Raw genomic sequence first — 17475 nt, forward strand, 5'->3', positions numbered from 1 at the left:
GAAGGACTTATCTTTTTTTATCTTGTTTCTTCTCCTGGTTAGTCCCTGTAGCTTACTCTTAATAAGCAATTTCACCTGCAAGATTTAGTTTAAATGTTGAAATTGTGGTTTATATACTCATTGGGGACAATGGAAGTATCTTAATAAAATTTTATTAATTTAATACCTGGACTTTCATAACATCAGAGATTTTTCTGCCAAATAGCAGAGACAAAAACAAGACATATTTTCTGTCAGGTTTTAGACCTCTCTGGGAAACTGATTCTATGGCCCAACTTAATCATCCTGACTGAAAACTCATTTAACTGAGACTCTCAGTCTAAATCACCCACAAGGATCTTGTGTATGAGAGTTTAAAACTAAATATCACACCAAACCCTGAATTTTAAGTCAGTATCCACCTGTTTTCCTATGAATTCATTTCCCAACTATTCTCCCTTAATCTGTCCCCTCTTTTTTTTTGTGATAAGGTCTCACTTTGTCATCAAGGCTGGAGTGCAGTGGCACAGTCATAGCTCACTGCAGCCTCGAACTCCTGGGCCCAAGCAATCTCTTGCCTTAGCCTTCCAAGTAGCTGGGACTGTAGGTATGCACCGCGATGCCTGCCTAATTTTTATATTTTCTGTAGAGGCGTGAGTCTCACCATCTGGCCCAGGCTGGTCTCAAGTGCTCCTTCTGTCTTGGCCTCCCAATGTGCTGGGATTACAGTCATGTGCCACTGCACGTAGCTATCATCTTCTATTTATCCATCTGTTCCTCCACCTACACATTCATCTTTCATCCATTCATTCATCCATTATTCAGAAAACTAGTATTTAGAACCCATTAAATAACAGGTTTGGTGTGAAGCACTGGAAATACTATAATAAATAAGATGGTCATGGCACCTGTCTTCTTGCAGTTTGCAAACAAACCATGTATTGATTGCTCCTTGCAAAAAAAAGATTGTCACAAATTTCCAAAATGTTTATGCAGTCATTTCATCAATAAGTATTTATTATTTTATGTGTGCCAGACCCAGTGCCAATATTCGATAAGAATTAATCAGAAAACATCCCTGCCTTCATGGAAATGGGGAGGGAGAAATAATAACCACATTAACAGGCAGATCTACAAAGATCCTCACCTCATAGGAATTAAAGTGTGATGAGCATTAATAAAGCAGAAATATAACATGGAACCCAAGTACACACATAATGTAATCATTCCACTCTTAATTATAATAACTTATAAGTCATCACAAAATACCAACACCCATGATTGAATAAGTGATGTGATTGAGCTGTGGAGTACTTTGGAGTTCCCCAGCAGCCTAGGCAACATAGGAAACCACATTCTTTACTTAGCTATTATTGTCAGATGAAAGAAAGTATACCACATTCACTAAAGAGACAAGATTTTCCTATTTACTAAAAAAAAAAAAAAAAAATTCCTACACAAAGTTTTTATATAGAGGACCCTGGATGGTGGGCAAAGCATCCAGTGCCCATCCACATTGAAGAGGCAGTCTCTTCAACAGCCTCTTTAGAGCAGACATAGCAAGCTGTCTGCAGGGTAGCCACAGTGATAGGTTTTTGTTCCACTATCCTCTCTGTCCCTTTCCCCTGCAAGAGATGCTAAAGGAAGTTGCTGAAAACTGGTCATTAAGAGATGTGAGGGAGAGACTCCTTTTACACACACACACTGAGTGACCCTGGCCTAGATCTTTCCGTTTTATGAACCTTGCCTCTTTCTCAGACTCACACAGTTGTGTGGCCCCTGTCTTCCTTTTCCCTGGTGCCACTTATGTGACAACCAGCATGATGATTGATCCCATCAAAGCTTCTACAGCCTACAAGAAGAAGCAGTGAGAGTAGTAGATGGGTGAAGGCATAGGATCACTTAAGTCAGTCTCCTTGCCTCTCACTTCCCATGGCAACTCCCCTTCTCTGCCTTTTGGAGCCCTGGAAGATGGACTTTGCCATTGTATTACATTCCTTTAAAACATGCAGTGTGAACCAGAATCTATTTTCATATCCACTCAGTGCCTGCCTTTTCTTCTCCATTAACTCCTCTTGCCCACCTTTTTGGAAGAAATCGTTTGACTTAGACCCATAAATGATAAAAGAAACAAACAAAAGGAGTGACCATCCTCTGCACTGGCTTGGATTCGAGTCTGATTTTCACACAACCTTTAATGACATTGGCCTAATACCTCATCAGCACTTGGAGTTTTTCCTGTTGTCCATGTAAATCACTGCAGTAGCCTTTGCTCTTGGCAGATAAGTGAACTGTAACTAATTTTGCTTTAAAATGGATCGATTTGTCATTTTTAAGCCACATGAATTCTTTTCATCATTTAAGCTCCTAAGTGCTGTCTGTATTCATTTGCTCTTCCAAGCAAATATTTTCAGTTCACTTTATAAGTACCTACATTTTGAAATCATTCTGGGAAATACTGATGAGTTGATTTTTTTTCCCATTTCCATTTATAAAAACCATATGTCTTCCCAACTTCCCTGGCCTGACAGTAAGTAAGGGAATCATTCATTTCAGAGAGGTTGGTACAGTTTTAGTTTAAAAGGTCTTGTGATACAGGTTCATGGCCAACATGTGGCCAAAGACCTTTACGGAATTTTTTTAATTGAGCCCATTTCCATATTCCTAGTTGGCTATGAATTGAAACTCAGCAATAAGACTCTTGCTTCAAAAATATCAGCATAGTGACAACAATTAGCATTGGAAATTCCTGTCTTAATATATGGCACCCCTTCTCAACCAGTTACTCACACTAGAGATGTGGTGCATGGATACCCTTGTTTCTAAGCTGTCCTCCTTTTGGTGATCCTCTTCACCTCCCTTCTCTCCTGTCCCCTCCATTCTCCTGCTCCTCAGCCTCCTCCATTCAGTCTGTCAGCAATCCCTGTTGAATTTGGCACCAAAGTGTCTTCTGACCTCACTTGTTCTTTTCCTGGGTAACTCCAGCTACCCTGGTGTTGCCCACCTCAGGTCCCCACATTGACTGCAGCTGGGGCTTCCTGACTGGCCTCTCTGCATTCACTCCTCTTCCCCACCAGTCCATTCACCACCCAGTAGCGACACCAAACTTTCTGGAAACATGTTGGCTCTTGGAACATCCCCACTTGAAATTCATTAATGGATTCCCCCTCTTGAAACTAAGAATGAAACCCAAACTCCTTACGTAGCCCACAGGGCTCATGCATTATGTGGCCTCCCAGTTCTTCTCAGGCCACCCTCCTTTGCTGTGCCACACTAGCTTTTTTGTTCTTCAGAAAGTCCACTTAGCACACCCTCTTTTTTTTTTTTTTTTTTGAGATGGAGTCTCGCTCTGTCACCCAGACTGAAGTGCAGTAGTGTGATCTCAGCTCACTGCAAGCTCCACCTTTCCAAGCGATTCTCGTGCATCAGCCTCCCAAGTAGCTGGGATTACAGGTGCATGCCACCACACCTGGGTAATTTTTGTATTTTTAGTAGAGATGGAGTTTCACCATGTTGGCCAGGCTGGTTTCGAACTCCTGACCTCAAGGGATCTGTGTTCCTCGGCCTCCCAAAGTGCTGGGATTACATGTGTGAGCCACCATGCCCAGCCTTCTCTTTCTATTAGTGGGGTTCTTCCAGAGTCCTCTCTTTACCACCTTTCTAAAGGACATTGCAGTGTATTGCTATCAATATATTATATTTGATTAATATTCATCTACACACACTATGTATACACACACTTAGATACATGCCCAGGGATAAATTTCAAGAGCTCAAGTACCATCTATTCCTTATTTACATGTTGTTTCCCTCAGTATCTGGCACACAGCAGGTGATCCTATGTATTTATTGGGTTAAGTGAATAAATCTATTGCAGGTAGGGCAGCACACTTAGGAGGGCCTGGGCTGGATGTTATATTATTTGTGTACTAGGTTTTTCCATTTTTCCATGTTCTTAGTATGCACATGGTTTCATTAACAGACTTAAAAGTATACTTTTAACTACAGCTACTTGTCTTTGGGCTAGTGTCTCACCTAGGAAAATGAGGTGAAATACAATCGCATTAAATGCAAATCTGCTCCTGTGTCATAAATAGTTCAGAAGTGAACGTATTCTCATGCCCCTAGTCTTCTGGGAGGTGATTCAGACTGCTGAAAATGCATACAAGTTGACTTTAATTTGGGAGATATATAAACATGGTTTTTCTCCTGGACAGTTCTGGGCTCTAACCACAAAAAGGACAACCTCGTAGCTAATTAGCATGCTCACAGAAAATGAAAAAAAAATACTTTGAATTCCCCCCACACCCACAGCATAGTTTTAAAAAATCCAGAGTGCCAACAAGATATTAAATTACAGAATATATCTTCAAATTAATGCGTTTTCATAATTGAACTTGAGAAGGAATATAGAGTGAGGTTAAGTCTTGGCAGGGAGAACATCCAAAAAGCTTCCAGATTATTCTGTATTTAGCCCATTAGTGTGCCATTTATATATGCCAGTTAGAGATAGTTGAGTGGTGGCACAGTTTTTAGAGCACGTTCTCAGGATGCTCCTTTACTTTTATTTTCCAGTTTGAGGTATAAAGTTTAGATGGCATTTAAAAGAGACTCAGAGGTGCAGTTTGACCGAGAGGCAGTTTTGCAAACTCATTCCAGATTGTGTCTGTCATTTGGTGTTAAATTGGACCTAAATGAATCATTTATTGGGGAGGTGAGAAAGGGTGTTATAATTTGAAAAATGGCCCAAGCATTTCCAGTAGACTTCATTTGCACTCTCTATTTCTGGTGGAACCATCTCTTCAGTTAAACGTAAGAGATCTAGGTCTTCCATGTCAGGGATTTATTATACTGGGGCAGACATGAGAGGGTTTCAAAAACCCATCACATGACATGCTGAATCTCTGCACACGCATGTACAGGTATGTATGTAAAAGCACATACGCATTTTCTCTGGGAGACGGGTCCAGTACTTTTATCAGACTTTCTCAGTGGGTCAGGGATGCCAGAAGGATATTTCTCTCCAGTTCAGGAAGAGGGATCAAGTGGAAAAGGTTTGAGTTAGGCTTCAGGAGGTAATGGCCCAAGAAGACAATGGAACAGAAACTGCCAATAACCCTACAAAAGAAGCAGCAGCAAAAGGCTGTTTCCTACAGGTAATCCTGCAGTGTGCACACCTTTGTGAAGAGTAGTTTCAACACGATGAGACCAGAGCTTCCAGGGTCAGAATTTAGTGCTCATAGGCCGACCCTGCAATCAATCTGGCATCTGCTAATTTGAGGAACCAAAAGAGAGTGGTCCTTTGAAGGGAGGCATGCCACTCTCAGGGTAAATGCAGAGGTCTTTTATTGAGTTTTTTGCTTTTACATTTAAAATATCTTTCCCCTTCAGAGGTGAACAAAAGTAAAACATTACTAAAATGTAAAAATATAGGAAGTAGCAGTTCCCATTAATTCTATTTACCAAGGTTCATTTTGAAATGAAAATGACTTTAAATTTTGTCTTGATTATAAAAAGTATTCTCTATGCACCATAAAAATAAAAAAGGTAGGTAATATGGGAAAGTATAATGATAAGAGGGAAAAACTCCACCCATAATCCCATTTTTTCTATGCGTTGTTATGTAGGTTCACACAAAAAAAGGGCCGATGCTATACATGGTTGTTTATAAACAAGACCCTTGTAAAGACCACATTGAAGAGGGGGGAAAAAAAAACAACAGTCCCATGTGCATGCAAAAGAAAATGAGTTTGGTATCCATCATTTACATTTTCTCACTCTGGCCCTGGGAGCTGAATTCACTGTTGGAGGAGAAACTGTTGAAGTTGGCAGAGCCAGGTTCTATCAACTCTGGAATGGCAACCAAATCTGAGCTGAGCACTTGATCCTCAAAAGAGAAAAATGGTGACATGGGATTATGATGGTGTTTGTTCCCACCCAAACATCAGCATGTTTTCCTGGCATCTGCACCAGTGTGTGTTTTTCCCCTTGAATTGGAGTGAATTAAGCCCCTCATACAGTTTTCCCAAGACCTCCAGGATAGCTTAGAATATGGTCCTCAAATTTCTTCCGCAGGCACATCAAGTATAATTTTAAACGGTCTATCTTGCCTTCATTGAATGCATGTCCAGTTGTTCTCAATTTTGAATCCTTGCCAATACCTGCGTTCAAATCTGTAATAGTCAAGAGCAAATGAAGTTTTTGTCCTCCTTGGGCTTTCTTCAGATACTTGTTTCAAAGCAATTACTGGAAGGAGAGGAAGTATAGGGACCTGAGAATTAAATGAAGGGACCTTGCAAATTTCCAGCAGAATTCCAGGGGAATGAAAGATGAAGAATACTTGGGGAGACAGCAAGGAAGAATGGCCTTGATAGGATTGATCGGAACACCTGGTGGAAGATTTGGGCTCTGTAAAGAACTTCAGGGATCTAGAATGATCAAGGTCAAAGCTCTTATAAAGCACTTTAAAACCACGAGCTCTACAGGATCTATACAAGAGAATGGAGAGCCCCTTCCTGTCCTCTACCCCATACAATGCTTTAAATCAGCTAAGTATAGTGATATGGTGTCTATGATGTATGAGGCATGACTGCAGGATTTTTTGTTTTGAATAGGGAAGGCTAAACACCTGAGATTACCACAGTCTTTTATTGGAGAAAATAAGAACTACAGTTATTTTCTGTTCTACCCACTATTTTCCTTTCCATTAGTTCTTACTCTCCATTCATTCGCCATTCTAACAGAGCTTTTCATAAAATGAGAAGGGTCTTTGCTGAGCAGATTTTAATGAGCAAGGACTTGGTTATTCAACTGAAATTTAAATGGAACTCTTCCCCTTTGAATATTATAATACTTGGACTTTGGAGAAGTTGCAAATCTAAGAAGGCTGACCCCCAGAGGTCAACTCATAATACAAAGTTTGGTCTTGGTTTTCAACCAACAGTACTATCAGCAGTTTAAGAGATGAAGTGTAATGCTTGCAAAATTGATTAGCTAAGAATTATGGAAGTTCTTCATATATTAGTAATTTCTACACATAGAAATACCAGTAAACATATAATACTAGGCATGATTTTTAAAAGATCTGACCTCCGTTTTTTTTAATAGTCGAAAAGAATGGATAGCAAACTCTTAGAGGGGAATTGGGTATTTTATTATTAAAAGATACAAGACATGGAGTCCTGAGGAGCGTCTTTAGCCCTGATTATATTTCTTCTGGATATTATAGCCTTATCGTAAACCACTCATGGTATTTGGTGTCACATATTTTTGTGAAAATGAGGATGTTAAAACTGATCCATCTTGCAATAAATGAGCATAGCGTCTTAGCTGAGAACCTGTGATGAATATCGGATTTGTTTTCCGCTGTAGCCCAGAAAGCAGTATGGGTTATGATTATGTCTTTCTATCTGGCCCACCCCTCTGTTTGTCTGCCAATCACCTGGGGATTTATCTGCATTCAGCATTAGCTGGAGAAAGGTGGGAGCCAAAATACTGTTGATATGTATGTGTATGCAGAAGTGCTAAACAAAGACAAGCTGGTGGAAAACACCCACTCAGAGAACCAATAATAATCTTTTCTTCTTGCCCCTCTCACTTGCTTACTTTCAGCAACCACTGGAAAGGAAAGACAGCCAGAATAGTTCTCAGCACAGTGTTTCCAGCCACCGAAGCCTGCACACAGCATCCCCAAGCCACAGCACACAGGTGCTCCCCGAGTTCCCACCTGCAGAGGCCCAAGCTCCAGATCAAACTGACAGCTCTGGTCAGAAAAAACCAGATCCTTTTAAAATCTGGGCCCAGTCCAGGAGCATGTATGAAAACCGACGTGAGTAGCATCCTGGCTTCTGTCTTACCCTGACCCCTCCGCAGGGCTCTACCTTTTCTCTTGAAGGTTATTGAAAATAGAGGAGTTGCAGTGTATAAACTGGATAAAGTGAAATCTGCAAGAGGCAAAAGTATCACAGAGGGAGTGGACTCTGCTGGCTATCCATGGAGGCTCCACTATGCCTTCACTTTGGGGAGGGGGTAGAAGTGGATGGTTATCACATAAATGCCCTGGGTAAAAATGGGTTTTTTTCCTCCTTTCAGTTAAAAGGAATGGTAGATAAGAGCTGCTGTCTAATTAGTTCTCCGAGTGGAGATTGTGATATGCTCTGAGCACAAATCTGATGTGCAGTAGAACTTAAATATGATTGACTGGGGTTTTGGGCTAATGAGAAGAAATTAAATGCTTTTTAAGTGGTCTCTTGATTTTAAAAAATACTGGTAATTTTTTTAACCATTATAATCTCTCTAAACATTCCCCACAAAAAGGAAAAAACAATAGCAGTGAGTGGTTGTGCTTTAATTACTTATCCAGTGCTTTACCTATTCTATAAATATGAGCTAGTGATAGTATACTTTGTAACTTCTTGGCTTGTATAAACATAATATCACCCTCATGTTTAACGTCTTTTTATTATGAAATGATTTCCAAAAACTATTCACCATAAATAATATTCATTTATCTTACCAATGAAAGTTCCTAAAAATGCCTTAATTTTAGGTGATGCAAATTGATTGTTGTTGTTGGGTGGCTGTTTTCTGATGTTTTCTTATAATGGTCAGGGTGAGGCAGCTATGAAGGACAGATACCTCATTTTCTCTTTTTGGTATGGGGTAGGAGAGAGGTGTTGTGATGGTGGAGATTCGGTTTGTTGAAGGGTCTGAGAGAAGCTGGAAGAGTGAAGGGAATCATTTTGCTCATCTTCCCCTCAGCACAGGTTTCATTCCTAGCTGCAAATGTGGTCACTGCTCAGCGGGGTCCCCATCGAGAGTCGTGACACAGAGGTTGTGTGAGGTGTGGGTCTCCGGCCTCCTGTCCATCACACAGACTTGGCCATGCTGTGCTTCCTTTGCTGGCTGAGGTGCATACTGAAAGTCAACTCCTTTGTGACCCAAGCAAAATGGGGCAGTGAGGCCAGCATCCTTGTCTGAGGAGGAAAGTTGTTCAGTCCACTGAATGATACTCAGCAGTTGGGAGGCAGAGGTGAGCTTGGAGTCTTGCTGGTTATCAAATGTTAGGAGTCACTCAGGGCTTCATCCTTTTCCTCCTCAAGGGAGAAATATTACTGCCTTCTTGCTACCACAATGCATGGAATTAAATAGGCTGTTTTGGCTACAAGTTCACTCTGCTGACAAAAAGCCCACTAATTTGAGCAGGGACTTGTTTAGTCGCTGGACTAGAAAGACACCCCTAAAGTACCCCCGAGGCCTGACTAAAGGAAATGAAGTTCCATTTGGAATGACCTCATATGCAGTGGATGCTAACCAGGAACCAGGTTCTGTCCTCATTGTGTCTCCTTGCTCATTGTAGTGATTTCACTGAAGAAAACCATTTAAGAGATATTTCCAAAGAGGAGCGTTTTCACATTCCCCCCACATTTCTCTCTAAGCTTGTGGCTCTTCCAATCAATAGCCCAACTTCAGTTAATGTTGAGATATTGCTTTATTGACTGAACTCCTGCTTTCCTCAATACAGTACACATTTATGATTGAGTTTTCCTGTATGAATCTTTTTGTGATAAAATGAATTGCATTCTGAAGGGCTGGCAGGGGCATCCTGGGTTGACAGGACAATTGTAAAACATCCGTTTAATGGAAGGCTATTGCTCAAATGCCATTTTTACCCTGGTGGCGGCAAATTTTCTTAAGAATTTGACTTAATCAAATGTTTCTAAAAAGTTTTCACTAGGAAAAAAAAAATAAGAAAAATATGTAATGTGGCCATAGCCAGCTACTGTAAGTACTGAAATTGCTCAGGTGGCAGCCGGACTGAAATATTCGGGGCCAGGCGCCATGGCTCAGTCATGTAATCCCAGCACTTTGGGAGGCCGAGGCGGGCGGATCACAAAGTCAGGAGTTGGAGACCAGCCTGGCCAATATGGTGAAACCCCGTCTCTCCTAAAAAATACAAAAATTAGCCGGGCGTGGTGGCGTGCGCCTGTAGTCCCAGCTACTCAGGAGGCTGAGGCAGGAGGAATCGCTGGAACCTGGGAGGCAGAGCTTGCAGTGAGCCGAGATCACACCACTGCACTCCAGCCTGGGTGACAGAGCGAGACTCTGTCTCAAAGAAAAAAAAAAAAAAAATTCAGAATGGTGCCAGTTTTGTTCCTTCACTTTCTTTAACATCTGAGGAATCGGATAGAGCAGCACAAATGAGAACCTATTCCTTTTTGGTAATTGGAAGCTCTGTAGTTGATGGATAGATAGTAGCAACCTAATTGATGTTAACATTCACATGGATTTCTTCCTCACTACTAAATGAGGATAATGATGAGACCTCCCCCTGGCCCCCATGGTAATTATTCAGTATCTGTCACAGATTTTCTTATTTTCACAGCACCTAGGAATGAACCTACATCAATCTTGTCTTTGAATCAGTATTTTTCTTTATCTCAGATCAGTTTCTGCCATTCTCTTAGGTTGTTTTGTATCTTGTCTTTCAAAGAGAAAAAGTGTATAGCCTTGTTAGATGTGATTCCCTGCCCCTTCCCCGCAAGACAGTAAAATGAGCAGAGTACTCCAGGAAAAACAGGAAAATTGAAGTCAGCAACAGCAGCTTAACTGTGCCATATTACCCTCTTTTTGTTGGAAATATATTTTTCTTTTTCTTTTCTTTTATTATTAGGGGCAATGTGGAGATTAACACAGTCTGTGAACGCATTCCTTCACATGGTCTAAATGTGTTGCAATGTACCATATTTTTGATATGGCCATCTCTCAAGGCAGCAGTATTAGAATGAATCAGTCTAAATTACAAATGTGTTCATGAATCCTTTTGAAGGGTTTCAATGTTTAATTAAAAACAAAGACGAGCACTGAAGTCCTTTAAAAGCCATGTTGCCTGTTTATAGTTTCTCTAGAATTGTGCACATCTTAAAAACGACAGTGATACAGTCTTATTAGTAAATGTTTAGGAAAATCAGATCATATCCAGTAGCATTTGCTACAAAAGAAATTATGAGGCTTGTAGTTGAAACTTTGCCTGTTCACTATATAGTTTGAAAAGAAAAAGCTCAAAACTGTCCTATTAACCAACATTGTAAATCTGTCCTGCCTTGAAGAGACATGCTTACAAGTTTGGAAGTGGCGATTGAGCTTCTTTATCATAGTGAGCTTAAGAAGCTTGGATGTACCTCCAGATTTTAAGAGCAATTATGAGTTTGTGTTTGTGTGTTTGTTCAGTTCTTGGATAGATCCATTGATTTGCATCTCTAAATATAAGACTATTCTGGCTTGAAATGCTTAGAATTCACCTCAACAGATATTAGTACAAGAATGAATTTCATCCTGGACTTGATACACTTTTGAGTAAATGCTGTAGTACAGTGGTAGCACAAATATACTTAAATTTTTCAAAAAGCAATAAGGGTTTAGACAAACCATGATTGAAGTAAGGCCATTCAAGAATGTGTACTTTAGAGTGTCATTAAATAAGGAGAGTTTAAGATGGTAAGAGGAGGTATGGGAAACTCTCAGTGGTGCAATTGTAAATTCTAGCTTTTTGACAAGTAAAGCACTGTGAAAAAAAAAAGAAAGAAAAAATGGAATCAAACTGTAGGCTTTTAAAATAACAGCCATGACCTTTATTGTGAAAGCTGAACTGACTGTTCCTTATCAATCAAAACTAAATTAAAGTGAACTAAGAGAAAGAATGTACATTAAGCTTTGCAAAATTGTAAAATTAATATTCCAGCTATGTCACCTTCACCTGCGTCGGGATTGAGCAAGGGTGAGAGAGAGAGAGAAATCAATTCCACGAATTTTGGAGAATGTCCGAGTAAGGATCTGCTGAAAACTTTTGTCTCTCCATTTTCATTCATCTTGTTTGATGTTCTCATTGGTCTGGGGGCCTGGGGAGAAGTTCAGAAAAGAGAGGGAAGAAAAAAGGGGCATGAAGGGAAGTGCTTTGGAGCTCTTGTTGACCAAACGCAAACCAAAGACAAGATGGAATAAAAAGGGTTTTGCATGCCCTTGTCAAGTCTGGAAATGTGTTAGTTTGTCTGTAGTAATGGAGACACCAGGCGGTTTCTCTGCAAACCTGGTGGGTCCATTCTCTCCAATTATCAAAGGAAGTCTTTTGACTGCTTTATTGAATTGTCACTGGCATTGCCCAAAGGAGACTAACTGCAGAAACTGTTCATATGCAAGGGCTTACAAATGAAAATTGGACAAGGTTTTCTTAGCTCTATTTGATTTAGCCTCACTCAAAAAAAGTGATATTAATATTGGAAAAATGGTTCTACCTTACTGCCGCCTAAAAACTTAATTCTAATAAAATCTGCCTGAAGTAAGGAAGAAAACCATTTTGGGGGAAGTAGTTTAGAAACTTCAATGCCTCTAAGGAGAGGTGGCGTCAGAGGACACAGAAGAGAGAAATTTTATAATCCCATGTGTTTCAGTACTGATTTATTGCCAAAGTTATATATTGGGGTAAATGGCATTTAGTTGGTAGAAGAGTAGAATTCTTAAAATGCCAAAATTAAAGTAGCAAGACTTTCTTTGTAACATGTCTGTGTGTCGACGTTTATGTCTGTGTTTTCTGGCTCACTGTTGTGTCTTTAACATCCCTAGTGTCAGTGGGCATCTTCCTTTTCAACAGAAAACCTTTAAATAAGTTTACCATTTTCCCACTGATTCTCAGAAGGAAACGAAGCTTTTTTTTTTTTTTTTTTTTTCGTGTGGACTAAACGGTGTGATAAGACTAAATCTGTTGGCCACAACCTCCCATACCATGCTAGCTCACACCTAAATGAGCAACAGTAGGCAGAAACTTGTTACATTTGGTGTCACTGTAGGGTGGGCAAATGTTCTGGTGTTAAATGATGCTCAGAAAAATGAGCCTGGGCTGGAAGTCTCTGTAGAGGCCCTTTCGTTGTTCCCAGAAAGGCCACACACTCAGCAGACCTAAAACAGACTCTGCCAGGAACCCGGTGCTGGCTGGAAAGCACCAGTGGTCTATTTGAGTAATAATCCTCTTGCTTGAGTGAATCAAAGATGGAGACACAACTTGATTTAATTTGTTGTTTCGTTGAGGCTATTACAGCAAATATCCTTTAGCCAGCTACTCGAACAGAAAGAAAATATTGTTACCTTAGCGTGCTCAAGAAAATATTACTCTCAAATTGTGTTTATGGGAGTCCTGTGCAGTAGCTTAGCTCCATGTTCTGGGTGTTTTGCAGCTTAGCCTCAGCAATTATAATAAAAGCAGTGGATAGAAAGCACCCATTTACAGCCCTGGCACTGAGATAGCTCAAGTAAAAAGATCAGATTCAAACTCCTCTGACTTGTACTTACTGGTCACTTGGTTTCTTCTCTGTTGGTGGATTCATTCACTGTACATTTTAAGTTTGTGGGTGAATCACTAAAAAGGGACATCTCTTCGGCAACCTAAAATCTAAACATCCACCTTCTTCTTCCCTATTCCATTGTGCAAAACTGGAGAAGAAAAGAATTAAATTCTCAGGCCTGCGCTTTCCTTCAGCCCCAAATCCAGTTAATTAAATAAGGAGGTATGCACTATAGCATTTGAAAATTTCCTTTAGGATTCACTGCAACTGAATTATATTTTTTTCTCTTTAAAAAAAAGATATATCATTTTATAGGTCATAAAACACCCTATGTATACATTAAAATATTACATAAGAATTAAATAGAAATAACTCTTTTACTTTAGTGAAGTAACAGTGGTGTATAGAACAATTTCATATATAGTAAATATTTTCTTATGGAAATTGCATTTGTTTTAAAAAACAAGATATTCATTTTAAAGCACTGGACCATTACTGAGTATTGAAAGTAAAATATCAGGTTATTGGAAAATGAATTAATACTTTTAATGCTGAAATATCATAGGCAAATTCTAGAGTAAAGCAGTCATTTTGGCAATGAGATATATGATTCATTAACGTAGACTTTTTGTCATCACCATTGATCTTAAGGATTTGGAGGCCTGCCTGATTCTGGTAATAGTATTGAAATCCTAATAAAATTTGTACAGTCACCCCTCAGTGTCTGCTGGGGATTGGTTTCAGGACACCCGCATCCCCCACCAAGGATATAAAAATCCATGGATGCTTAAATCCCTAGAAAATTAGCCTAATATTTGTGTGTAACACACACACACACACACCCCCCTTACTGTATTATTTATTTGTTTGTTTGTTGTTTATTTATTTGAGACTGGGTCTCACTGTGTTACCCAGGCTGGAGTGCACTGGGGCAATCATGGCTCACTGCAGCCTCAACCTCCCTGGCTCAAGCGATTCTCCCACCTCAGCTTCCCGAGTAGCTAGGACTGCAGGCACACACCACCATACCTGGCACATTTTTTATTTTTTGTAGAGACAAGGTCTCACTATGTTGCCCAGACTCGAGTGCCTGGGCTCAAGCGATTCGCCTGCCTTGGCCTCCCAAAGTGCTGGGATTGCCACTGTGAGCCACTGCACCCCACCTCCTATATACTTTAAGTCATCTCTGCATTACTTATGACATCTAATACAATGCAAATGCCATGTAAATAGTTGTGATACTGTATTACTTAGGGAATAATGACAAGAAAAAAATCTGTACGTATTCATCACAGCTAAAACCATTGTAGGTCTAACAAATTTTCTATCTGTGATTGGTTGAATCTAAGGATGCAGAACCCACAGATATGGAGGACTGACTGTATGCGGAAATACTAGGATGTTTTAGAGTAATTTTTGGCAAAAATGATCTAACAAAGCCTATTAGCTTTGCTAGTCTTAATTGTTTTAAGGAAGAAGAAAGTGACTTAAAGATAAATCAGAAAGTCTGTTTAAACCAAGCTGTTCTCTTTCATCCTCTAGTAGAGGAAACATCTGGTGACTTAATATGACTTCAGAATCCTTAGATCTGGCTTCAGAGGTGAATCTGACTTAGCCTGAGTTCTGTTCTTGGACATGGACACCTGCTTTGTGGTGTGGCACATAATAATTTTAATTTACTTAATTCTCCTTGCAAGAATACTGAGGAAAGCAGTTAATGCTGACTATTTGTAGTGAAGGATCATTGCTTCAGCTTGATTCAGAATTATCAAACAGTGATGAGTCCTGTGAAGAACTTTAGGGCTCAGTGACCATTCCCACTGTTTACTTTATCCCCATGTCTTCCATTATTTCACCTGTTCAGAGTATTTTGTTTCTTTGCCTATATTGAAAATCTTCCATCTGATCAAGCACCACCATTCTTGTCCTGCAACTGTGTTCATCTTGGGGGTATCATTGCTTTTATCAGTAAAATAATCCTTCTCTTTTTTCTCCCCTTTCTGCAGTTCCAGATTACCAGGAACAGGACATCTTCCTCTGGAGAAAAGAGACTGGATTTGGATTTAGGATTCTGGGTGGAAATGAACCAGGGGAACCTGTGAGTCTTTTGCTTGTCTCTCTTCCCAGCATATTTTTCTAAGGCTTCAAAGCAAATTGGCGACAGTGACAAATCACCAAGATTTAAGTCCAGCTAGATGCAACACTGACTCTTTAATCTTGAGTAGTGTGGGTTTTTCATTGGGTTTTGTGGAGCTCTCTTTGTCTTGAGGAAGAAGAGACTGGATTCTTTCTAAAAAGTTTGTATGAGTGTTTGTGAAAAGTGGCAGCTGCAGCCTCTGTAGACCACCCCTTTCCCCCAAGGGAGATGGAAACAGAAAGCAAAACAGGAAGAGGCATCACCTAATATCACAGTGGCCTGGTCCTTCTGGCCAGGTCCCTTCACTCTGCCAGCAGGTAGTAGGCTTTGTATGTTGAGTTGCTGGTGTGCAGAGTACTTCGCAAAGCCTTATGAGACAGTGATTGGAGAATGTCAGACCCCTGCCTTTACAAAACTTGAGAAAGAACCCTGAGTAAGGGTCAAGAAACACTGAACTTCCCTGGGCCTCAGTGTCCTCCATTTTGGAATAAATTTAGAATAACATAACAGGGTTCCTTTGAAGGAAGAAAAGAAAACTAAAATAGGTATCGTTAATTTCCTTGTGATAATAACAGCCATTATTCACCGAGCGCTTACTATGTGCCAGGTTCTGTGCTAAAGGCTCTTAACATACATTCTCTCATTTATCCATCAAACCCACCAGTTTATCCCGTTTTCACATCAAGAAAAAGAAAGGCTAACTAACTTGCCCAAGATCACCGAGCTACCAAATGGAGGGACTGACAAATAAGGTCTGACTCGAGTTCATGTTCTTAGCAAATATTTTGTCAAAGTTCTTTGTAAACTATAAATGCCACGTAAAGGTAACTATAGCATTATTGTCTGCTGGAAAGGCAAGGCAGGCACAAATATTTTAGCTAAGGTTTAGTGAATGGCAAATATAACAGCAAGACACTAACTATCAAGAGTGCTCTGCTTTCGGGTGCTAAATGACTTCAAAAATGGAGATGTCCAACCAACTTTTGCTTCATTCATTCATTTAAGAGTATTTATTACAGATTCCCTATTCCTAGGCATGATGCTAGACCCTCAAATAAAAGTAATATTAATATTTTAATTAGCAGAGTTTTTAGGTAGCTAGCAAAGAAGAATAGGGTATACAATGAACGGAGAAAAGTAATTTATATCTGCAAAGGGGAAAAAGAGAGTGAGTCATCAATAGGCCACAGATAAACATCTGGAAACTAAGCAAGAAATATTCTTTCCACCATTTAAGAATTGTTGCAGTACTTAGCACAATGTCTTGTACATAGTGGGTGCTCAATAAATGTTTGTGGCATGCCTGCAGACATGAATGAATGAATTGTTCCCAGAGATGTGAAGGCCATTGATGTAACAGTAAACATAGGAGAGCAATGTTTCATCCATCGTTCAATTACTCAACAGATTTATATTGGTCACATCGTACCACTGGGTGCTGCTGATACTGACGGCCGCCTGAGGTCTGGAGATGAATTAATTTGTGTGGATGGGACGCCAGTAATTGGAAAATCACACCAGCTCGTGGTCCAGCTTATGCAACAAGCTGCCAAGCAAGGCCACGTCAATCTCACGGTGCGGCGTAAAGTGGTTTTTGCGGGTATGTATTTCATTCATTCCTTCAGACAGTGCGTTGTCACTTTATTCACAGAAAAGGCCTCCTTCCTGTGTCTGCCTCCTTGAGCATCTATTTTAGCAAATGTTTGCAAATGTGATCAAGCTCAGAATTTCCAGATGGCTTGCTTCTCTCAAACCCTGCAAAAATTACTGTCATTCTAAAGTACTTTAATGTGCCGTTTGCATATGTTCAACAAAGGCTTCCAGAGGAAGGCTAGTTGAATATATATTACTTCCCTTCTATCTCCTTGCAAATCAGAACTTAGCCATCCTCTTCATTTGATGCCAATCCTCAACAAATGAGGTCATTATGAAAGTCAGAAGAGTTGTAGCTTCATATCAAGGGAACAAAAATCGAGTTTGTGCTACAAAATGAACTCATAAAAAAGTTACTGATTTCTTACTGTC

At 40.0% G+C, this 17475-nt stretch overlaps 1 protein-coding gene across 33 annotated transcripts in view; it reads left to right on the top strand.

Moving 5' to 3' along the window:
* Positions 1-17475, top strand: part of MAGI1 (membrane associated guanylate kinase, WW and PDZ domain containing 1) — a 679422-nt gene that overhangs the window by 633776 nt on the left and 28171 nt on the right. For 19 of the 33 annotated variants that reach the window (XM_063661855.1, XM_054483404.2, XM_063661857.1 and 16 more), the window contains 4 exons: positions 7591-7807; positions 11720-11803; positions 15320-15411; positions 16858-17050. In XM_063661855.1, the coding sequence (XP_063517925.1) occupies positions 7591-7807; positions 11720-11803; positions 15320-15411; positions 16858-17050 (586 nt within the window). The remainder of the gene's footprint in view (positions 1-7590; positions 7808-11719; positions 11804-15319; positions 15412-16857; positions 17051-17475) is intronic. The other 14 variants (XM_063661861.1, XM_063661865.1, XM_063661870.1 and 11 more) reach the window with 1 other exon arrangement.

The sequence above is a fragment of the Pongo pygmaeus genome, chromosome 2 (genome assembly GCF_028885625.2).
Source record: "Pongo pygmaeus isolate AG05252 chromosome 2, NHGRI_mPonPyg2-v2.0_pri, whole genome shotgun sequence".
NCBI classification, from domain to species: Eukaryota; Metazoa; Chordata; class Mammalia; order Primates; family Hominidae; genus Pongo; species Pongo pygmaeus.